The 22,839-nt window shown below is 56.8% G+C and overlaps 1 protein-coding gene across 3 annotated transcripts in view; it reads left to right on the top strand.

Moving 5' to 3' along the window:
- The window catches only part of CCM2 (CCM2 scaffold protein), a 41,190-nt gene that overhangs the window by 16,061 nt on the left and 2,290 nt on the right, over nucleotides 1-22,839 (top strand). Inside the window, exons 1-6 of one of the 3 annotated variants that reach the window (XM_044245726.1) lie at nucleotides 2,673-2,789; nucleotides 7,379-7,552; nucleotides 17,762-17,845; nucleotides 18,277-18,463; nucleotides 21,178-21,314; nucleotides 21,957-22,092. In XM_044245726.1, coding sequence (XP_044101661.1) covers nucleotides 2,778-2,789; nucleotides 7,379-7,552; nucleotides 17,762-17,845; nucleotides 18,277-18,463; nucleotides 21,178-21,314; nucleotides 21,957-22,092 — 730 coding nt within the window. In that variant the 5' untranslated portion in view covers nucleotides 2,673-2,777. Of the gene's footprint in view, nucleotides 1-2,672; nucleotides 2,790-7,378; nucleotides 7,553-17,761; nucleotides 17,846-18,276; nucleotides 18,464-21,177; nucleotides 21,315-21,956; nucleotides 22,093-22,839 lie in introns of those variants that run through there. The other 2 variants (XM_044245724.1, XM_044245725.1) reach the window with 2 other exon arrangements.

Raw genomic sequence — 22,839 nt, 5'->3', positions numbered from 1 at the left:
ATAAATAAATAAAATCTTTAAAAAAAGCAAAAAAAAACAACCAAAACTCTAGGGTCAGATTATGTTTGGCCCTTGCTCCAGTTTTTGGTCTGGTGGAGAATATTGGAGAATATATCTTTTTTATTTTTTAAATTTGTTCTGGGGTAAAGTATACATAGTCTTTGAGACCTTAGTAATTTTGTTTTGTTATGTTAATTCCTCTCTACACCCGTCATGGGACTTGAACTCATGCCCCAGATCCTGAGCTGCATGCTCCACACACTCAGCCAGCCGGGCGCCCCCCAGTGGAGAATATTTCTTTTTACGTCCTAATTTTTTTTTTTTTTTTTTTAAGATTTTATTTATTTATTTGACAGAGAGATAGAGATCACAAGTAGGCAGAGAGGCAGGCAGAGAGAGAGAAGCAGGCTCCCGCTGAGCAGAGAGCCTAATACGGGACTTGATCCCAGGACCCTGGGGTCATGACCTGAGCTGAAGGCAGAGGCATAACCCACTGAGCTGCCCAGGTGCCCCTTGACTTCCTAATTATAAGGGTGTTTAAGAGGATCAGAACCTGTCTTCCCTCCTTGGAGCGGCGTCTGAGGCTGGAAGGTGGTGCAGGTCTGGCTGTGGTCACCTTACCCCCACACAGAACAGAGCTGCAGACACGAGGCGCTGAGGAGGTGGCTGTGCGGGGTGCTGAGACCTGACCCCTGCTTCCCAGCTCCCCGCCTAGCCCCCTGGCCCCCAGAACTGTGTGGACCATGAACAGCACCTGTGCTGGGGGCTGCTGGCCAGCCAGGTCGTCTAGAACTAAGATCATTCACGTAAGAGAGAAAAGACACAAGCATAAAGGTGACATAAAGGAAGATCCTGGTAGATTCATTTCAAATTAGAATTCTCAGTTTGAATTCATGATCTCTCTTTTTTAAAGCACGCATGTCTGGGGACACCAGCGTGGCTCAGTGGGTTGAGTGTCTGCCTTTGGCTCAGGTCATGATCTCAGGGTCCTGGGATCGAGTCCCACATCAGGCTTCTTGCTCATGGGGGAGTCTGCTTCTCTCCACCACCATCCCCCCAACTCGTGCTCTACCTCCCTCCCTCTAAAATGAATGAATAAAGTCTAAAAAAAACCCCCCGAAAACCATGGATTTCTTAGATGCAGAGACACCCGGAGCAGTGCGTGCGCCTGGCCCCTTGGGCTGGTCTGCATTCTGCGTGTGCAGTCTGACCAAGCGGGACGTGTCATTTCTGCCACAGGATCTGTGCTTCCGCAGTTGTTGTCTTGCTGTGTCCAGCGTTCAGAACCAGGTGGTGCCGTAGTATCACACAGCTTGTGTCTGTGAGGACCAACTTTGGTTTTCTAGAGTTTTTAATGATTTTTCTGTATTTACTTGTGTGTCACCGCTGCATCTGGGGGCACAGTCCTCCCCAGACGCTCGCAGGGGCCGCGTGTCTACCCCCGTGTCTTGTCTGCGGTGTCTGCCCGTGCGCTCGCTGGCCTTGCTCTTTCTCACCCACCGGGCGACCGTGACATCTGTGAAAGCAGGCCGCCTGGCTGGGGGGGCGCCACTGGGGTGTCCCGTAGGCGTGCCCGTCCCATGGGCCACTCTGCACCTGCCTCAGTGGCCGTGCGGAGGCCAGGGCCACCCGGTCCTGCTGCATGGGGGCGGCTTGGAGAAAGATGTCTGCATCCAGGCCGCCTGCTGCCCCGAGCCCCTCCAGAGACAGACAGTCTGGTCAGTGCCGGGCGTTATTCGAGCGTATCGGGTTCAGGGCTGCCTTCCCGGCCTGCGGCGCCTTCTCCATCTGGGGCACGGCACGCATGCTCGCTGTCGGGGCGCAGAGCGATGGCTTTGGAGCCCGTGGTCTCAGAGTCACGAAGCCTTGAGCTTCACACAGTATAAGTGGAGCCATGTGGAAAGGCTGTTTTTCTGGGCAAAAAGCTGTTGAATGCCAGCACTTTCATTTGGTTCACCCTGGTAACAGACATGTGTTGTGCTTGTTAAGGCTGTGGATCTGCGAGCACACATGGCCCCTTCAGTGAACCCAGACGCTTCCTTACGTAGCCTTTCCTGTTGACAGGCTGTTCTGGAATATTCCGCATCAGGCCTCATCAGCACACCAGCTTCTGCTTTTCCAGATGAGGGCGTTTGACCCTAAAGACGTTGAAGGGAACTGGCTAGGAAACATGCTCATCTGTGTCACGTGGGGACCTCGAACCCCTGGGACACAGAGGCTGTTGCAGGCCAAGGGCTCTAAGGGCATGCCCTGCCCCAGCCCCAGCCTGGGCACTTGGGGCTGAGGTGGCCACACACAGGTGGGGGCGCTCCCCGAGGGGTCAGAGGAGAGCTCTGTGGGGTCTGGGTTTGCTCAGTCCCTCTTGTGGGCAGCGGATTTGCAGAGCGGTGGGGATTCCAGAATCGTGTCCTTCAGCGGACCACATAGCACTGGCCGGAGATGCAGGGAGGCCACTGCGCCGCGGGTTCCTAACTGCCTTCAGCACACACTGCTCTCCTTGGATCTCTCATGCTCGTGGATGTACGGGTTGTGCCAGCAGTTTGAGGGCGCCGCCCGCCTCTTACCCTTTTTAAACAAACGGTAAACAGCTTCAGTGGGGTTTGCTGGAGGAAGCCGTGGTTTCTGGTCTTCCTGTGCATTCACATATTTTGTCAGAGGGAGGGTTCACATCCGACCATATTTTTCAGCAAGATCAGAAGCAAACAGAGAGTGCAAAGTAACTTTCGGCAGGGGGGGAGAGACCAGAGCCCCTCCCCAGACTGTCCAGTGGGTGTCCCATGGAGAACGAGGTAGGTGCAAGCCCGGCGGGTGTGTTTGTGAGTCGGGGTGACCCGGGCCCACGACCCCTGCTTTGAGAAGAAGGGAGGAAGGTTCCCACTGGGTTCCGGGGCTGAGAAGCGGTGGCTGCCAGTGGTCGGCGAGCAGAAGAGGAGGGTCCACCCATCTTAACCCGAGGTGTGGGAGGCCCAGATGTCCCAGCTGCGGGGGAAGAGCGGGTTCACTTGGGTTCGCGGTTGGTTAGGACACGGGATCTGAGTTGGAACGTGACTTGGGGAAAGGGTGGAGAGAAAGAGCCTGCGCGGCGCTGGCAGATGCACGCCCGGAATGTTGCCTGTGCTGGGACCCCGCCGGAGCGCCTGCGTGGCTCCCGCTCCGGCAAGCTGTCGGGGCCCGGAGCTGGGGGCCTTGTGGTCTGGGGAGGGCCGGAGGGCGCGGGCCGTGTCCCACTCCTCCCTGGGCCTGGAGCAGGTTCTTTTCCTGGTGGGAGGCACCTTGTCCGGCAGATTGCTCTGACAGCGTGCCTGTCGACCGCGTAACCGAGAACGCCGGCGGTTAGTTGATACAAAGATGAGCACTGGGTGTGAGTCTTGAGGCCAGGGTCGGGGGGGCGCCTGGCTAGCTCAGTTGGAGGAGTGTGTGACTCTTGATGTTGGGGTTTTGAGTTTGAGCTCCACATTGGCTGTAACGATGGCATAAAAATAAAATCTTGGGGCTCCTGGGTGGCTCAGTGGGTTAAAGCCTCCGCCTCTGTCTTGGGTCATGATCTCAGGGTCCTGGGATCGAGCCCCCCATCTGGTTCTCTGCTCATCGGGGAGCCTGCTTCCTCCTCTCTCTTTCTGCCTGCCTCTCCTCCTCTCTCTTTCTGCCTGCCTCTCTGACTACTTGTGATCTCTGTCAAATAAATACATAAAATCTTTAAAAACAAAAGAAGGTGGACAGTGTTGCAGCACAGGTGTGACATAAAGGGACCCTTGGTCAGGAAGCTTGCAGGAGAGGGTTCCGTGCCTTGCCACGTGCGCCCGCTGAGCTGCCCGGCGAGACAGAGCTGTGCCCTTGGTTTCTGCTGCAGCAGGCCTTCGAGTAGTCTGCCTGACCACCAATCTGGCCGCCGTGCGTCCCTCAGGCTCTACTGCAGCCCTGCGTGGGCCTGACCGCTGTATGCAGCTGCCCGTCCGCTGGGCCCCGGGGAAGGGACAGAGGCCCCCTCGTTGCAGCCCCAGGGTCGGGCACCTACCAAGTACTCAGTAGACGTTTGCTGAGTGTTGGACTTGAGGACACCCGTGGCCTTGCACACGGAAAGTGTGTGTTCAGGAGCAGTTCTGAACTATGACTAAAGGATCAGGTAAGATACGTCCTTGAGAAGGTATAGACTTGCACCCAGGTGCTCTGGGTGCCCTGCGCCGTCCCTCCCCTCCTGGCTGCTGGGGACCCCGCAGAGTGTGCTGAGCCTAGCGCTGTGCACACCCAGCCAGCTGGTGTGTCATCTTGTGATGAACTCCAGGCCGCAGGCGGGGCCCACTGCCCCGTGAGTGGTTGTGCTTGTTCTTCCAGAAACACATCGCTCATAAGTCAGACACTCTGGCGGAGACGTTAGCCTCCGAGAGCCATGGAGGAGATGCACCTGCTCCGAGCCCGGGCTCCCCAGCTGAGCAACTAATCGAGCTTCAGCCCAGCAAATCTAGGCCAGCCTGGCCCCTGGGCGCTCCTCTGGGAAACGCTCAGCAGCCAGACCGAGTGTTTAAGAGCCACCTTCTAGGTCCCCAACTTCAAAAGTGGTTTCTAGCATAAAATGGAAGATATTATAGGATAGGTAAGGATCTCAGGCTTGTTTCCAACTAGTCCAGAAAGATGCCCCCAGTTATTGAAGCGGCCAGTAGTCTGTGTGCCGCAGAAGCCCCATGTCCCTGCCCTGGACCCTCAGGGCCCCATATCTTCACAGAAGATTCAGGCTCAGGTGGACCCCAGGCCGCACCCAGTGCGGGGCTCCATTATTGAAGGGACATCATCACCGTCGTGCTCCTTCTGGGGGCTGAGTTGGTCCTTGTCTTGTAGGCTCAGGGATTGTGAGATCCTTTTGGTGGGGACGGTGAGTGTCAGCACTCAGTAAAAATTCCTGTGGAGTGAGGAAGGCGCACGGGCACTGTCAGACATGCTTTTAAAAACTTGACATCTTGATCTGGAGAATATTGCAAAAATTAAAGGATCTATGATTGTGTTCGGGAACCCTGCTTCTGTGTCAGGATATTCTGAATGGTCTCCCCTGTGTTTCCTTAACCAGAACGTCACTTTACATTTTCGTGTTTAGAGCAGCCTCCGTTCCCAAACCCGGAGTGCCCACCTGGTCGCGGTGTTTCTGGAGAGGCAGGGGTGGGGGTGGGAGCGCTGCCTGATGCTGGCAGGGAACCCGCCCCTGACGCGGGGCTCAGGTGGCCACGGGAAGGGTCAGGTTTGCCACAATCTGTGTCTCCACCCAGTGGTTTCAGCCTTCCGCCGTCAGGGAAAGCTTGTGCAACCACTGAAAGTTGCTGGAGATGTTCACAGCAGCAGCCAGAAGCCTGCAGTGCGGCTGTTCAGGGCGGAGGCTGGAAGCTGGGCGCTCCCGGCCACTCCCACGGGGTCACGATCGGCCAGTAGGTGCCCCCGTGCCTCATGGGTTTGTGCCTTGTGGCCGGGGCGGGGGCACCTTTAAAGGCGGAGCAACTGGCACTGAGCACGCCTTCCAAGCGGCAGCCGGCGGTTTTCACCGTGGATTTAGTGCTTGTTCGCCAGCTTTGGGCTCTTCTCCAGCCTGACTGTGCCCTCTTGAGGTAGGAGCCATCTCATTCCCCGACGGGGCCTTCCCTACGCCTAGCCAGCGTGGGCACTGAATGCCCACTGACCAGCACCGGTGCTGGAGGTCCCCTGCAGGGTCCCAAGGGGTGGCGGCACAGGAGGACAGGTCAGGCTCGTGAGTGGGGGCCCTGGGCTAGTCGGAGGCCTCTGGAGTGGGCGGTCCGGGTTTCCTCACCACGGGGGCCACACATGTGCCGGGGGCCACACATGTGCCGTGGACCCGGCGGCTGCAGGGGTGAGGCCCCGGATCCTCCCAGTGCCGACAGGCCGTGTGTGCGGACTGCCATTCCATGAGCTGTGCCTCACCCGCAGCGCATGTGGTCTGTGGCTGTGGTGATTTGGCGTGGGCCTTGCGGTGAGAGGCTGACTGTGGCAAACCTGTCCTGTCAGAGTCGTTTTCCTGGTACTCCCAGGAGCAAGGAAGTAACGAGGTGGGAGAGCGTGTGTGAGCAGTTGTGTGTGCCGCTGGTCACACTCAGCCTCAGCCTGTGCCCGGCGGGTCGCGGTCCAGGAGGGGGAGCTTTGTGGGGTGGCCAGGGAGAGAGAGGGCGTAGGCACGGGTGTCAGCATCTGTGAGGCTCGTACATTCTGACAGGGTAAGGTGTGCACGTACCCACCGTCGTTTCTGCCCCTGCGGCAAGCACCTGTCGCAGGAGCTGGGAGGTGCTCTGCACACGGAAGCCGGGGGTCCAGAAGTGCTGCTGACTGGGGTGTGGGCCAGAGGGGCAGCCCCGGTCTGCTGTGGCCTGCCAGCCTAGGGTAGGGCTGGTGAAACGTGGTGTTCGCTTTCCTACATTTCCAGGGTCATTTTCAACTTAAAATTTACTGTAGCTGTTTGGCCCATTGTGGCCGAGCGTTCCCCACCCCTCCCCATGTGAGCGGCCCACAGCACCCACCTGCTCCCATGCAGCACCCCCCACTCTCCCCACTCTTGGCCATACCCCGAGATTGTGCATGCTGAAACTCTAGGGGCTGAGAAGAACGGGGCCAGGACAGACCCCAGGGCGGGCAGGTTCCTCGCAGATGCTCCGTCCCTTCTGCAGCCCGTCCGTGTGCCTGTGAGGCCCTGGGCGTCCTGTCTGAGCTGATGTGTGAGCGGCTGCCAGCGGGAGCGGCCTCGTCCTTGTGTGAAAACCTTGCCGAGGTGGAGAACAGGCAGTGTAGGCGGCTGGAGAGGCGAGTAAGCGAGGCCCCCGGCTCGCACTGCATAGGTTTCCTTGGGTGGGAGGTTAGCCTCTGTGGTATGGGTTGCGCAGTGCGGTCAGCGCCCTGGGGCAGAGAGGCCCTGGAGGTGGGAAGGGCGTGGGGAGCACAGATAGGGCACAGGGAGTGGGTGGGCTTTCGGCTGCTGAGGTGTGTCCTTTGCTGAGGCCGGGGTGCCTGCTCCGGGGTCCTGGAGCGAAGGTACCTGCTGGAGCCAGGGGCTCGGGTGACACTACGTTGCTGTCTTCTGGGGGGTCCTCCCCCTTCCTGCCCTTTACCGAGCCACGAGATTACTCGCTCGGAGAGCGTGCCCTCACCTTTCCGAGTGTCCGAGAGCCGGTGGAGGACGGACCCCCCCACTCCATGCGCCCAAGGCAGCACCAGCCCCACCCCCACCCCGACCCTGGCTGGTATTCTTGGTACTGTCCTCCCCGGGCCGCACGGGCAGCCCCTTTGCATGGGGACCGTGGTGGTGGCTCGGCCACATTGGCATGTGCGCTGTGGGGGCTGTGCGAAGCCTTCGTGAATAACAACCTCCAACCCTTGCCGTTTCTGCCTGCAGCCTGGAATTGTGTCGCCGTTTAAACGAGTGTTCCTGAAAGGTGAAAAGAGTAGAGATAAGAAAGCCCATGAGAAGGTGACAGAGCGGCGCCCTCTGCACACTGTGGCGCTGTCCCTGCCCGAGCGCGTGGAGCCCGACAGGCTGCTGAGCGACTACATCGAGAAGGAGGTGAAGGTGAGTCCGGCCGTGGGGTGCGCCCCCCGCTGTCCCGCCGGCGCTGTTGTGGCAGGTGACTGTGCCCACACTCCATGTTCCAGTCCGCTGGCCCCATTTCCGGCTCTTTCTACAGGAGCAGCCACCTCATTTCTCTCGAGGGCGGGCATGTGTGTGCCGAGTCCCCAAACCCTGTCCGGTCCTGTGTGCAGGCACCTACAGATAAGCGTGGCACGCCAGGCCCCCAAACACACTGAGTGCAAGTGAACTGGGGAGAGGGGCTGCGGCCTCGAGGTCAGGGTGGTGGAGGGGGCTGCGCCAGGAGTGGGGCGCCTGCGCTTGGAGAGGGCACCTGGGAGGGTGGGGCTGCAGATTGCACGGAGCCAGTCCGCTTCGCGTCCCCTCGGGATGCAGAGCTGTCCAGTCCCAGCCCCAGTTGGGGAAGGTGTGGGGCAGTGGTGTCCTCGGAGGGGTTTCACCGTCAGGTGACAGGGGAGGTGGGTGGTGTCCCCATCAGAGACAGGACTGGGGAGGCTCAGCTGTGGGGACACTTGGCACAGAGGAGGGTTGGAGCGACCCCAAGTGAAGACACGAGGCTAGCCTGGGTGTGGAGTGGGAGTCCCCTGCCCCCCTCCCTGCCGCGCTTCCTGAACGCCTATGCAGGCCTGTTCCACACGGGGGTCCTGGGGTGCTCTCGGTGGGGGGAGCTGGGGTTACCGCCCGCCAGGCTAAGCACAGCCAGCGACCGTGCCTGTGCGTGTGGCTTCTGTCGGGGCCAGCGTGGATTCGTACACATTCAAGGAGATAGAGCCTGTGGCAAACATGGGACAGAGATGTGGGCCTGGCCGCAGCCATGCGGGAAACCGGGGGTCAGTGTAACGTCCTTGGAGAGGTGAGAGCAAGCACGGTGATCTCAGAAGTTCCAGGCTTCACTTCTGAATAAAGAGGGGTGGATGGGAGTTTTTACTTTTTATTTTTTATTTTTTTAAAGATTTTATTTATTTATTTGAGAGAGAGAGACAGTGAGAGAGAGCACGAGCGAGGAGAAGGTCAGAGAGCGAAGCAGACTCCCCATGGAGCTGGGAGCCTGATGCGGGACTCGATCCAGGGACTCCAGGATCACGCCCTGAGCCGAAGGCAGTCGTCCAACCAACTGAGCCACCCAGGCGTCCCTGGATGGGAGTTTTTAGAATGAGATGTACATCCATGTGTGTCTTAACACGTTCACTAGAGGGCTCGAAGGAGAGTCCAGAAAGGCGCCCAGAGGAGTGGCCAGAAGGTGAAGAGAGGAAATCAGTCAGCGGGAGACAGAAGAGCAGATGGAGATTGAGGGCCCACGAGGGGGGCCCAGCAGGAGGAGAGGCAGTGCTCACGCGGAGACGCGGGGCCTGTCGCAGAGTGGGCCAGTGCAACCTCATGGGACGAAGGTGTTCCGCCACAGTGACCAGGCGGGCCCAGTTCTGAGGGAGACATGGGAGGACTGCTGCCTCACAGCGCAGGACACACCGTGAAGCAGAGACGCAGGTCCAGAGCCCAGGGTTCCCCCAAGAAAAGAGCCAGGGGGGTTCCTGGTGCAGCGCAAGAGCACAGGCCACGGCAAGACTCTGAGGGCCGAGCGTGAGCGCCTCTGGGAGAGGCAACAGGATGTTTTTATGTGTGGGGAGAGGCTGGGGAAGACCTGGGACGAGTCAGAGCCATATGTGAGGACAGCGCAGGTGTGGGGAAATGTCGCCACTATTAAACCCTGGAAGAGAAAAGTTGGGGATTTCTGCTTCCAGAAGGAGCGGTGCATGTGCCTCTCCCTGGGCGTGTCATTTTGCACAACAACAGTCCTGGATGCTGCATGAGGTGACTGTCGGCTCCTCTGCGAGGTGGACACAAGGTAGCCCCACAGGGACCTGGGGGCCCCAGGGGAGGCCTCCAGCGTCTCTTTGTCCTCATGTGCCCCAGGTGTGGAGTCGAAGAGGCTGGCAACCCAGAAACACAGACAGGTGCGGCCAGATCCCACCGAAAGCCGCTCCGTCAGGACCAAAGAGCAGCAGAGGGGTGTCAGCCATGGGCGGGCAGGGCAGCACCCACCTGGGGGAGGCCAGGCCGGGAGCAGGGACTTTGGTCCCGATGAACCCGGGTGGGACCAGGGTGTCCGTGGGACCCCGGGAGAGCCAGAAAGTTTGCCGTGCCCCGAAGGACAGAGGGGCCACCTTGGCGGAAGCTGTGGGACCAGAGCACGTTCTCCAGCATGTGTGTCGTTGGAGTCCTGGCCGGAGGGGCTGAGAAACTGTTCTGGGGAGTCGTGTCCGAAATGTCATTCATTTGGCAAAAGACAAACTTAGAGATTTAAGAAGTGGAGCGCGCTGCGAGCAGGGTGAACCCAGAGCCGTGCACGCCGGCGCATCCCCGTGAAACTTGTCAAGAGCAGAGCCAGCAGGTCTGGAGAGCGGAGAGGGGAGCAGTTTCTCCACTGGGAGATCGGGGTGCCGGCAGCCGCGGGGTCGGCCGACATGTGCACCGTCTCCCGAGGAGTGCCCCCCGCCATGTCCTGCAGGCCTGCGCAGTTGCCTTGGACCGCTCTGCAACTGACAGGGACACTCAGGCTGTCGTCTGGAATCTGCCGTCGGAAGGTCTCCAGGCCCGTCTGTTCTCACTGGAGGATGTCCTCATGTGTTCAGGGAACGGACGCCAATGCCACAGCACAGATTTTATTTATTTATTTGACAGAGAGAGTGAGCACAGGCAGATAGAGTGGCAGGCAGAGGCAGAGGGAGAAGCAGGCTCCCTGCTGAGCAAGGAGCCCGATGTGGGACTCGATCCCAGGAGGCTGGGATCATGACCTGAGCCGAAGGCAGCTGCTTAACCAACTGAGCCATTCAGGCGTCCCCCAAGATGATTTTCTAATATGGTAAAATACACATGGCAGAGGGCCTGGGAGGCTCAGTCAGTTGGGCATCTGCCTTCCGCTCAGGTCATGATCCCAGGGTCTGGGGATCGAGTCCCGTATTGGACTCCCTGCTCAGCGGGGAGCCTGCCTCTCCCTCTCCCTCTCTGCCTCTCTCCCAGCTTATGTGCTGTCACTCTGTCAAATGAATATATAAAATATTTATGACAAAATTTTCATTTTAACTCTTTTTAACCAGGTTTAAGTGTGCGGTTCACTGGCATTAAGCATGCTGCCGGTGCTGTGGGGCTACCACTGCCCATGTCTGAAACGTTCTCAGATCCCCGAATGGAAGCTCTGTCCCCACGAAACTCCAGCTCCCTGTCCTGTCCCCGGCACCCCCCACTCTGCTCTCTCCTGTGTGGATTGGACCACGCTGGGGACCGCGTGCACGTGGAGTCACACGGTGTGTCCCTGTGTGACTGGCTCTTCCCGCTCTGTCTCACCTCCCCCTCTGGCAGCTGTGTTGTAGCAGGTGTTGGAACTTTCTTCTTTTTTTTTTTTTTTTTTAAGATTTTATTTATTTATTTGACAGAGAGAGATTACAAGTAGGCAGAGAGGCAGGCCGAGAGAGAGAGAGGAGGAAGTAGGCTCCCTGCTGAGCAGAGAGCCCGATGCCGGACTCGATCCCAGGACCCTGAGATCATGACCTGAGCCGAAGGCAGCGGCTCAACCCACTGAGCCACCCAGGCGCCCTGGAACTTTCTTTTTAACACTGAGGACAACTCTATGTATATACCCCCATTTCACTGATACGTCCACACGTCAGAGCGTGGCGACGTTTCCGTCGTTTCTGACTGTTGTGAACTTGCTGCCGCACGTGGGTCCCAAGCGTCTGTCCAGTCTCTGCTTTGGCTTTGTCGCTCTTGGTGGTGTTCAGTGGGCTCCCTGCCCAGCGTGAAGCCCAATGCAGGGCTTGAACTCACGACCCCGAGATCAAGACCTGAGCTAAGATCGAGAGTCGGACACTTAGCCGGCTGAGCCGCCCAGGCACCCTTTGCTTCCTTGCTGCTTTGTTTTATCGTGTGACGATACATGTGACCGAGTTTCCTGCCTTAACCATCTTCAAGTGCACAGTTTGGAGCAGTAAGTACGTTCGTGCTGTTGGGCGGCCATCGCCACCGTCCACCTCTGTCCATAACTTTTCGTCTTGTAAACCCAGAGCTCTCCCAGCATCAGAACCGGCCCTCCCTAGCCCCCCGCTAGCCTCCGCTCTAGTGTGCGTCTGGGCATCCGCGGAGCTCTTGCACAGGAGAACAAAACTGCAGGCGGATTTCAAGGAGCGCGATGCCACCGAGGCCCCTCCCCACTGCGGCACACTGCGGGGTCCCTTCCTGTTCAGAGGCCGAGTCACGTCCCATGGCGTGGACGGGCCGCAGTCGGTGTCGCCACCGTCGGTCGAGGGTCGTTGGCTGGCTTCCACGTTCTCGTGGTTAGGGTGTCACTGCCGCGACAGTGGCGAGCTCTCGGAGGTCCTGCTTTCCGTCTTTCAGGTGTATCCCCGGAAGCGGGGTCGCTGGGTCCTGCAGAGACTCTGGTTCTCAGCGTTTGGGGAACTTACGCCGTTTTCCGGGCCGCTGTGCCATTTTGTGCTACTGCCAGCGTGTCCTGGGCCCGCTGTGCCGTGTCCTCGCCGGCACATTACTGTAGGTCTCGCTGGGAGCCGTGGCGGTGGGTGCGCGAAGCAGCCTCTCGCTGTGGCTTTGATTTGCATTTCCGTAGGGACTAGTGATGCTGGCATCTTTTCGTGCGCTTGTTGGCCGTCTGTGTCTTCAGAAAAATGTCCGCTTGGAGCCCTTTGCCTACTTTTAATCAGCTTGGTTAGTTTCGGGTTGTTGGGATGTAGGCGATCTCTGAGTGTTCCGGGTACCACCGCGCATGTGGCTGCAAACACCAGCTCCCGTAGACAGTCGTCGCCCCACTTTGTTGCTTATGGTCTTTTTTTTTTTAATTTTTAAATTTTTTTATTGTTGCTTATGGTCTTTGATGCACAAACATTTTTAATTTCATTGAGGTCCAGTTTTTCTCTTTTGTTTTGTTTTGCCTGTGCTTTTGGTGTTGGAACCAAGAAATCGTTGCCAAATCCAATGTCATGAAGCTATTTCTTGGTTTTCTTCTAAGACTCAGAGCTTTGGGTGTTACATTTAGACAGTTCATCCATTTGAATTATATTTTATATACGGTGTGAGGTAAGGGACCATCTTCTTTCTTCCCTGTGTGGACCTCTCATTTTCCCAGCTCTGTTTGTTGAAAAGACTGTCCTTTCCCTATCAAGGGTCTTGGCTGCCTTGTCAGACATCAGCTGACCACGCATGTGAGGGTCTCTTTCTGGACTGTGTTCCACACCATCAGTCTGTATATCTGTCCTTACGCCAGCACCACATTGTTCAGTCATCATAACTTTGTATTAAGTCTGGAATCTGGAACCATGAGAATAGATGAAACTTAATACGGATTGGTGTGAACAGGCATCTGCATTTGGTGGACACATGCACATAAGCGGATGGAAAGGCACTGGCCAGCTGCAGCTCTGTGGGAACGTTCTGGAATGTTTATTGGTGAGAAGCTAAGTATGAGGCAGCAGTTACATGTGCCACTTATTTACTCTTAAACTGCTCTCTCAGAGGAAGATTCCTAGCCCTAGAGAGGGTGGGGAAGCCAGTGCACAGCTTAGCTTTATTCCCTTTCCTCAGCCCCCAATTGAGAGAGGATGAAATATAGAACTTCCCAGAATGAGTGTGTGTCTCCTGACAGAGCTGCCCGGCACACACGGACAGTTGCTGAAAGAAGCTTTCGTGAAGTTTCAGCCACTTGACTTGTGTCTGCTGCTGTGTTCTGGGTGCCCTGCAGCCCATTCTCCTTGTGTGAGCAGGTGGTGGCCGGGCACAGCCCTGGGCGCACCAAATTGGGCCCGTGTCCACCTTCCTTGCACTCAGTAATTCCCAGAGGGACCTGTTTAGTTCCTCAGTCAGAGAGAGCGTCTTTGAGCACAATGGTTGGGTTTCTTCCCTCCCAGTCCGTACCTTTTCCTTCTTTTTCTTGTCTCATTGCATTAGGTGGGACTTCCGGGAGTGCTGGAAAGCAGTGGTGAGAGGGAATATGCTTGTATTTCTCCTGATCTGAAGCAATCTTTAAGCATCTCACTGTTAATTAGGATGCTGGCTGTAGGTTTTTTACACGTTCTGTATCAGTTTGAGGAAGTTTCTTTCTATTCCTTGTTTGATGAGAATTTTGTCATGAACGGGCATTGGATGTTGTCAAATCCTTTTCTGCATCTGTTCATCTGGTCAGACAATTTTTCTTCTTTAGAGTGTTGGTGTGTGATGGACTACATTAACTTGTTTCTGAATTTTGAATCAGCCTTGCCTTCCTGGGATAAATGCAACCAGGTCATTGTGTATATTTGTTATCTTAAGTAATTTATATCTTTATACCTCATTGGATTCTATTTCTTAATATTTTGTTGAGGATTTTCGCATTTATGTTTATGAGAAATATTGATCTGTGATTTTTCTTTTCTTGTAGTATCTTTGACTTGGATATTAGGGTTGATGTTTTCTCTGTTTTTATTTTCTGGAAGAGATTATAGAGAATTGGTATCGCTTCCTCCTTTAGTGTGTGGTAGAATTCACCTGTGAACCTGTGTGGGTCTGGTGCTGTTTTAGAAGGTTATTAATAACTAATTAATTCAGTTTCTTTAATAGATCATGCACCTACTCAAATTTCTTTTTATGTGCGTTTTGGTAGTTGGGTCTTTCTTCCTTGGTTGCTTTCGTTTTTTGTTTTGTTGATTTTATACTCATGAAAGCAACTCTCTGATAATGGATTAAAGATTTTATTCATTTATTCAGGCTCCCCATTGAGATTGAAGCATGGGCTTCGATCCCAGGACCCTGAGATCATGACCCAAGCAGAAGGCAGACAGCCAACTGACTGAGCCACCCAGGTGCCCCTAAAGATTTTACATCCCTAAAGATTTTATTTATTCGTTTGGCAGAGAGAGTGAGAGAGCACAAGCAGGAGGAACAGTAGAGGGAGAGGAAGAAGCAAGCTCCCTGCTGAGCAGGGAGCCCGATGCAGGACTCTATCCCAGGACCCTGGGGTCATGACCTGAACCCCAGGCAGAGAGGCTTCACCTTCTGAGCGACCCAGGTGTCCCTACAATTGTGTTTTTAAAAATTGCATTGTGATTTGGGAACATACTGTGTATGGTTTCCAGGCTTTGAAATTTGTTACGGTGTGTTTTATGGCCCAGAACAAGCTGTTTCGCGGTGAGTGGTCACGTGAGCTGAAGGAGCCTGTGTTCTACCGGATGAAGTAGTCTGTAGGTGTTGGTTACATCCTGCTGGCCGAGGGTGTCGCGCTCCCGTGTCCTCGCTGACTTTCTGCCTGCTGGGTCGGCGCGTTTCCGACAGAGAAGGGTGCCTTGAAGTCCCCAGTTGCCATTGTGGATTCGTTTCTCTCTCCTTGAAGCTCTGTCTTCGCCTTGTGTGTTGATGCTCTGTGGTCAGGTGCGTACGTGGGAAGCATTGTCATGTCTTCTTGGAGGACCACTTTCATCATGTAAGGTCGCTCTTTAAAGTGGCTTTTCTTGGGTCTTGAATTTAAAAAACAATTTTAGGGGCTCCTGGCTGCCTCAGTTGTTCGGATGCACAATTCTTGATTCCAGGGTCATGAGTTTGAGTCGCATGGGGGGTGTAGAGATTATTTACATAAAACTTAAAAAAAAATTTTTTTTTTTTTTAGATTTTATTTATTTGACAGAGATCATAAGTATGCAGAGAGGCAGGCAGAGAGAGGAGGAAAGAGGCTCCCCACTGAATGGAGAGCCCGATGCGGGGCTCATCCCAGGACCCTGGGATCATGACCTGAGCCGAAGGCAAAGGCTCCAACCCACTGAGCAACCAAGGCACACCTCCCACCAAATTTTTTTAAATAAAAAAGTTAAAATTAAAAAACGTTTTTAGTAAGCTCTATGCCCAACATGGGGCTTGAACTCACAACCCTGAGATCAAGAGTGTGTGCACACACTCGTGCTCTCTCTCAGATCAATCAGTCAGTGTTAAAATCCCTCAAATTGTGTTTGTCAGCGAAAGGTTTTATTTCTCCGTTGCTTGAAGGACTGGTTCCCTGGGCACAGATTGCAGGGGGGATGGGTTTCCACCAACGTTTCAGGGTTTCATTTCTCTCTCGCTTCGTAGTTTCTGAAGAAAAGTCCAATATCATTCTTTTTTTTCAAAGTATTTTTATTTATTTACTTGACAGAGATCACAAGAAGGCAGAGAGACAGGCAGAGAGAGAGGGAGAAGCAGGCTCCCCGCTGAGCAGAGAGCCCGATGCGCGGTTCAATCCCAGGACCCTGAGATCATGACCTGAGCCAAAGGCAGAGGCTTAACGACTGAGTCACTTTATTTTTTTTTAAAGATTTATTTATTAAAAAAAGAGATTTATTTATTTACTTACAGAGAGTGAGAGAGTGAGCTCATGTAAGCAGGGGGTGGGGGAGCAAAGGGAGAGGGAAGGAATCTTTTTTTTTTTTTAAAGATTGTTAGGTTTCTTTCTTTTTTTTTTTAGATTTTATTTATTTATTTGACAGACAGAGATCACAAGTAGGCAGAGAGGCAGGCACAGAGAGAGAGAGAGGAGGAAGCAGGCACCCTGCAGAGCAGAGAGCCCGATGTGGGGCTCGATCCCAGGACCCTGGGATCATGACCCGAGCTGAAGGCAGAGGCTTTAACCCACTGAGCCACCCAGGCGCCCCAAGGGAAAGAATCTTAAGCAGGCGCCACAGCGGGTCTGGAGCCCCTGATTCGGGGCTGGATCATACGACCCTGAGCTCATGACCTGAGCCCAAACCCAGAGCCGGCCGCTCACTGGACTGAGCCCGCAGGCGCCCCTCTGACCCTTGTTACCCTTGTTCTGCAGGTAAGGTGCTTTTGTCCTGGGGCTTACTGCAGGTTCTCTCTGTGGTGGTTTACTGCTGGACTCTGATGTGCAGGCATTGGGCTGCTTCTGGTTTTATTCCCTTTTCTCCCTGTGTGTGTCCTGCTTGGTGCTCTCGGAGTCCCCGGATCTGTGGTCTGGAGCCCGTTTGTCGTGAGCGCTTCTGGTCATCCCACCACACGCCCGGCCCCACTTTTGGAACTTAGTGACCGTTCTTGGACATCCTGTTCCATCTTCTTCATACTTTTCCCTCTTTGCTTTCCATTTTGGGAAGTTTCTGTTGACATATCTTCACACGTCTGCATGCCCATTGACCCGTCCCTTGGCTGTGTCCGCCTGCAAGATGTGTCCATCAGTGGAACCGTCAGTCTGTTTCTGTTACGGTGGGTTGTTGGCATTTCGCATCGGTCCATGGTTAGCGTTTTGAGCTCTCTGCTTACATTATATATGAAGCATGACGTTCACTTTTTCTGTTAGAACCCTTAGCACAGTAATCCCACTGCTTTATTTATAAATTGTATTTTATTTTTTTAAAGATTTTATCTATTTATTTGAGAGAGAGAGTGAAAGCAAAGCAGGGGTAGTGGGAGGCAGAGGGAGAGGTTGAGAAGCTGAGTCCCCACTGAGCAGGGAGTGTGCCCAACACCGGACACCATCCCAGGACCCCGAATTCATGACCTGAGCCAAAGACAGATGCTTCACCAACTGAGCCACCCAGGCGCCCCCAATGCCACTGCTTTGAACTTTGGGTCCGGTGGCCCCTGAGAACAGCCCTGCCGTGTCTGCGTCTGGTTCCAGCGCTTGCCATGTGTGTTCAGATGGCATTTTGCCCATGAGCGTGCCTTGCCGTCAGCTGGACGTGATGTATAGGGTGACAGGGGTGGTGGCGGACAGGCCTACTGTGTGAGGCTGTGTGCTTACCTGGGGAGGATGACGTGTGGGGAGGCTGCACTCCCCTGTCCTGTGGTCAGTCTTTCTGGGTCCTCCCGGGAACCTGCGCCCCTGGACCGCGACAGGCACGCGCTCTTCTCGTTCTGTTCCCCCTTTCCCCCTTTTAGGCTGGAGCCAGGGATTTCCATCCCTGGCAGAGCTTGTTCTCCTTGAGGAAGGGGCCCTGTTAGGGATAATCATCCTCATGGTGTGGGACAGCGGGAAGTGTGGCAGTGTCTCCTGAGCCGGGACACTTTTCCAAGAATTCAGAGCACGCTTCCTAGCAGAGGCCTCCCACTCCCGAGCCAGGCCAGAGGTCTGGTGGTGGAAGGCGGAGGCCAGGCTGTATCCTCTGTGTGTCCACGACAGTCTGGGCTGATCTTCCCTTCCTCATGGCAGCGTCTCTCCTCACTTTCTTGCAGTACTTAGGTCAGTTGACGTCCATACCGGGATACCTGAATCCCTCCAGTAGGACCGAAATCCTGCATTTCATAGACAATGCAAAGGTAACCCCATCCTTCTGACCCTGACCTCTGACCCCTGGCCTGTGACCCCTCCTAACTCTGACCTCTGCCCTCGCACTCTGACCCCAGCTCTTGGTCCTCTGACGCTGGGCCTTCCTGGCTGGGAGGGATGACAGGGACAACCCCGTCCTGTTGTGGCATGGGTATGCTTGGCTCTCGGGCCGTCAAGACCAAACCTGTCTGAATGTGAGCTTTCTTCTCAGGATTTTGCTCCTTGTACTTTTGGGCTGTTTTCAGAATTCACATTGTCCAGAGCGTAGAGCACACCCCACGGGTCTGGGTGAGGGTAGCTGCGGAAGCCGCAGAGCACCCAGGGTGGGCCTAGTGCGGCTGCAGTAGGGTACGGGGCTGTGCATGGGGCAGGGAGCCCGGGGCCTGTGGCGGGCCTATGACTGACGCACTGCGGTCCCCAGCAGAGAGCTCACCAGCTCCCCGGACATCTGACCCAGGAGCACGACGCTGTCATCAGCCTGTCTGCCTACAACGTCAAGCTGGCCTGGCGGGACGGGGAGGACACCATCCTCAGGGTCCCCATTCACGACATCGCCGCCGTGTCCTATGTGCGGGATGACGCCTCACACCTGGTGGTCCTGAAGACAGGTAGGGGCCGGGGCCGGGGCAGGCGTCCTTGGGGGTGAGCCTGGGAATCCAGGGGAGCTCTGGACACAGTTTCTCCGCACTGGGCTGGCTGCCACCTGAGAGTGGGCCTTCGCTCAGTGCTGCCAGTGTGCAGGCCCTGCCTTGGGCCACAGGCGTCCCAAAGCCGGGTTCAGAGAGGAGACCGGACCATCGCGAAGCGCCTGGTCCGAGAGATGTGCTGAGCATGTCCTTGTAAGAGAGTCAGGAGGAATCTTGAACAAGGCGCTGGCCCCCAGGCCTCTGCCCCTGGTCCCCACTGCCACCCCTGCCTCCTGGGCTCTCTGGGTGAGCCGGCCCCTTCCCACCCCCAGTGCCATGGCCTCTGCCTGGTACCAAATAATTGAGACATGGAGAGAGATGTCACATCCCTCTGGGTGGGCTTCTGAGGCTGGAGCTTCTGAGACCGGCACTGACCCAGGCTCCTTTGGGTGTTCTGGGGCCCTTTGGGGTCCTGAAGCCGTCCATCGCCAAAGCGCCTGTGACAGGGGCCAAGGGGGGCTCAGGTGGTGCAGAGGGGAAATTGTCTGTCTGCCTAAGGTCAGCAGATCGTGGCGGATCTGAGAGATTCCCTAAGAGCTGGGCGCTGGTGAGCATCCTTGTGTGACCCCTTGAGCTCGGGGGGCTTCCACGTCACAAATCCAGTGGGTTTGCTGCGGGCCCACACACCCCTCTGCGCTCTGCTTCCCCCTCATTGCCCTTCTGGGAACATCTGTTGGACGACGGACATTACTTTAGTTTGAACAACATGAAGCGTTTTAACGTACAGAATGTACAGAAAGGGCTCACTGGCAGGAAGCCCGGACATGGATAACCTGGTATGACATCCAGCTCAGCGGACAGGAGGGCCACACTCTCCTACTTCGCAGATGGATTTACCAGAGCACAGAGCTTGAGTGACCAGCGGGGGCCCCAGCAGGGCGGTGGCGGGGCCAGCCAGCCTGGGAAGTGGACGGTCCCACAGGAGGCCCGAGGTCTGGGGCATCCTGAGGGACAGAAGGCCACGGGAAGACCAACCTCTGGGCAGCGCCTGCAAGCATGGAAGCCAGTGGGTGGGGGACTGGGCCCCCCCGTAGGTTTGTTGTACGGTGGGACGCGTATCCACATTCATCTTTGGAGCAAATTGCTAAGAAAGGGGTAGCAGATTTTTTGGAGGGAGAGAATGAGCTCCATAGGAGATCCTTTGCGAAATGAGACGAAAACGGGGACCCAGAGCTTTGAGGGCTTCTGAGTTAAAGGGAGAGAAGGAATCCCTGTGTCCTGGCGTCTTCCTCATTTTCGTGGGTGGCCCTGAAAGCGAGGTCCTGCGACCCTGAATCTGTGTGGCCCTGTGGCCCCAGCGTGCCGTGTGTGAGGTCACGCACATGGTGGCCCACAGCTCAGTGGCCGTGACCCTGACATTTATTAAGTGCCCACCACACGCAGCCCCATGCGCATGCTTCTGCAGGTCCAGGCTTGACCGGTGCCTAGGGCTATGCGGGGTAGGGAGGGTGTGTGGGGCCGGGTCTGGCTGCAGGGGCTCCGTGTGGCGGGTGACCCGCTGTCCAGGCAGGCCAGGGTGGAGCAGACAGTGCAGACATCTTGAGGAGGGTGTCTCCGTGGGTATAGGAGTCTGAAGCCACAGCTGTGGGGACAGCTGGGGGACTGCGGTCGGGGCCCAGATGGGAGCTTTTCAGACAGCCCGTCCTTGCTGTGTGGGGCTGTCCTGACCTGAGAACAGCCCCGGAGCTACTTAAAACATTCTAATAGCCATGGAAAAGGAGAAGGAGAAGGAAGCAAGGGAAATCAGTGTTACTAATATATTTAGCCCTTTGTGTCCATGTGTATCAACATGACTGTCATTAACAAGATGTCCCCCATCTTCTTTGTGCCGCCCCTGAATCGCTGCACATGGCACCATGGGGACTTGCCGCATTTCATGTGCTCGGTGCCGGGGGCCTGTGGCTGCGGGGGAGGGGGTAGTGCAGTCCTTGGGTCTGATGGCGGCGTTTGTGGGGCTCACGGGGTGCCCGGCCCCGGGCTCTGCAGGCACACCTGTCCCGAGGGTGGCTTCTGCCTGGTTGCCGGCTCCCAGCCACGTCTGAGCCTCAGAGGGGCACGTCCGGAGGTAGCCGGCGGGGGCATGGGAGGTCTCACTCCCGCCCCTGCTCCCCGGTCTGCTCCCCGGTCTGCTGAGCTGATGTGCCTGTGCTTCCCAGGGTAGGAGCCTCCCTCCCTGCTGTGGGCAGGCCCGGGGTTGCCCTTGTCTGAGGAAGTGTGGAGCCTTAGAAACGTGGGCCAGGGCTTGCCCGGTGCACATCCTGTCCTGGACTGTGCCCCCTCACACCCTGGGGCCCACACACTTCGGGGTCCCCGTCTGTCAGGCTTGTGCTCATGCCCATGGTTCCTGCAAGTGGAATCCAGGGAATCCCATCTCGTGTGTAGACCGAAAGTAGCTGACTACTGGGCGCTTCATGTCCTAGCCCAAGATCCGCGCACCGTCCGTGGTGGAGACGCCGGGGGGTCCTGCAGAGCGATGGTTCTCAGGGAGCACGGCCAGGGCAGCCTCCAAGGAGCATGGGGGGGGGCGCAGCTCAGCGGAGGGGCGAGGGGGCACGCCTGAGCCAGGGGGCCACTGCCCGCAGCAGGCTGTGGAGCTCCCACAGCTGCCCTAATCTGCTGCGCTGTTGACTTCTCAGCCCAGGACCCTGGCATCTCCCCCAGCCAGAGTCTGTGTGCAGAAAGTTCCAGAGGCCTCACCACAGTCTCCCTGTCAGAGAGCGGAGTGGGGCCCGTGGAGGCCTGCTGCCTGGTGATCCTGGCTGCAGAGAGCAAGGTGAGTAGAGGGCGGGACTTGGGACTCAGGCACCTGTGCTGCCCACAACCTGCTGGGGCTCTTCCTAAATCTGCACCCCAAGCCCCTCCCACTACTGACCCAGCCCCCCGCCCACCACAGGCCCGCCCCACAGCCCAGGCCCCTCCCACACTGACCTGGTCTCTCCCACCTCCTGACCCCTGCCCTTCCTTGTGTGTAGTTTGTCTATAAGACTGTAGGGGCCACCTCCTGCCTCGGGGACCCTTTGATCACTGTGCCTCCTTGGCTCTGCCCGCCCTCTAGCTGGCAGTTCTTCCTCACGGGGCTGCCTCCCCAGCCTGTCCTCACTGCAGGCCCCTCTGGTGACTGCCCAGTATCAGAGAGGACTCTACCTTAACAACACTTGTGTGAGCCGTGTTCCCGGCTGGGAGTGCCGTCCCCGAGCCTGGGGCTGCAGCAGAGGCAGCATGTTGGTGGGCAGGTTGGGGGGACAGGAGGGCTGGCGGTGGACACACCTGGCCCCCTCGGGTCCAGAGAGCCTCCCAGCTGTGGGCTGGTCCACTCGTGGCCCGCTGGGCAGTGGGTGCTGGTGCTGGTTGGGCATCTGAGGAGCCAGGGGGCCAGCAAGCTGCCCAGGAAGGCCCAGCTTTGTCCCCATGGCAGGTCGCTGCGGAGGAGCTGTGCTCCCTGCTGGGACAGGTCTTCCAGATCGTGTACACCGAGTCCACCATCGACTTTCTGGACAGAGCCATCTTTGACGGGGCCTCAACACCCACCCACCACCTATCCCTGCACAGTGGTACGTGACTGTGGGTGCAGTGATGCTGTCCTGTCCCCGTGGCTTTGTGCCAGTGCCTTGTTCCCACACCCTGTTGCTGATGTCCCCGGCGAGCCTGGTGCCTTCTTGTACCACATCCCGGGCGGGGAACGCCTTCTCAGCTCAAGTCCCTTCACCTGCCTGAGAACAGGGGCAGGGGGAGGGGTGTGTGTGTGGGGGGAGGAACCCACAGACCTCACAGCTACTGGGTGAGGGCTTTTTCCAGGACCGAGGCTGCCGGGTGCTGGCACATGGCAGCTGCCCCCTCCTCTGAATCTGCAGAGCCCTTAGCCCCGTGTTCCACACACCAGGAGCGCCCTGTGCTCCCGGTCACCCCAACTCCGCGAGCTCAGCAGTGGCGCAGAATGGTATCTGTGCCTCCCACAGTCTGTGTCACGTGGACCTAAGGTCCCCTGACCAGTGTTTCCTGAGTAGCGGCTGTGTCCAGGGCTCTTGGCGGGTGGGAGGGGCTCAGCATGCCGGGGTCCCACCTCCCTGCCTGCGCGGAGCCCACTGGCTCCAGGCTGGGGGTCAGCCCTGCCTCTGACCTTCTCTGCTCCGCCGACACCGTGCGGTGGGGAAAGTTGTCCGACCTCTGGGATCCCACTCCTTGTCTGAAGTGAGCAGAGGGGACAAAGTGACACCCTGGGACACTCCGCGGCAGCTCCAAGTGGCTCTTGTCCTATCCTTGGCCCTTGGGGAGTGCTCTTCAGTCCCCCATTTGGAGCG

The sequence above is a fragment of the Neovison vison genome, chromosome 4, assembly GCF_020171115.1.
Source record: "Neovison vison isolate M4711 chromosome 4, ASM_NN_V1, whole genome shotgun sequence".
NCBI lineage: Eukaryota > Metazoa > Chordata > Mammalia > Carnivora > Mustelidae > Neogale > Neogale vison.
This window is presented reverse-complemented; position numbering and strand designations above follow the sequence as displayed.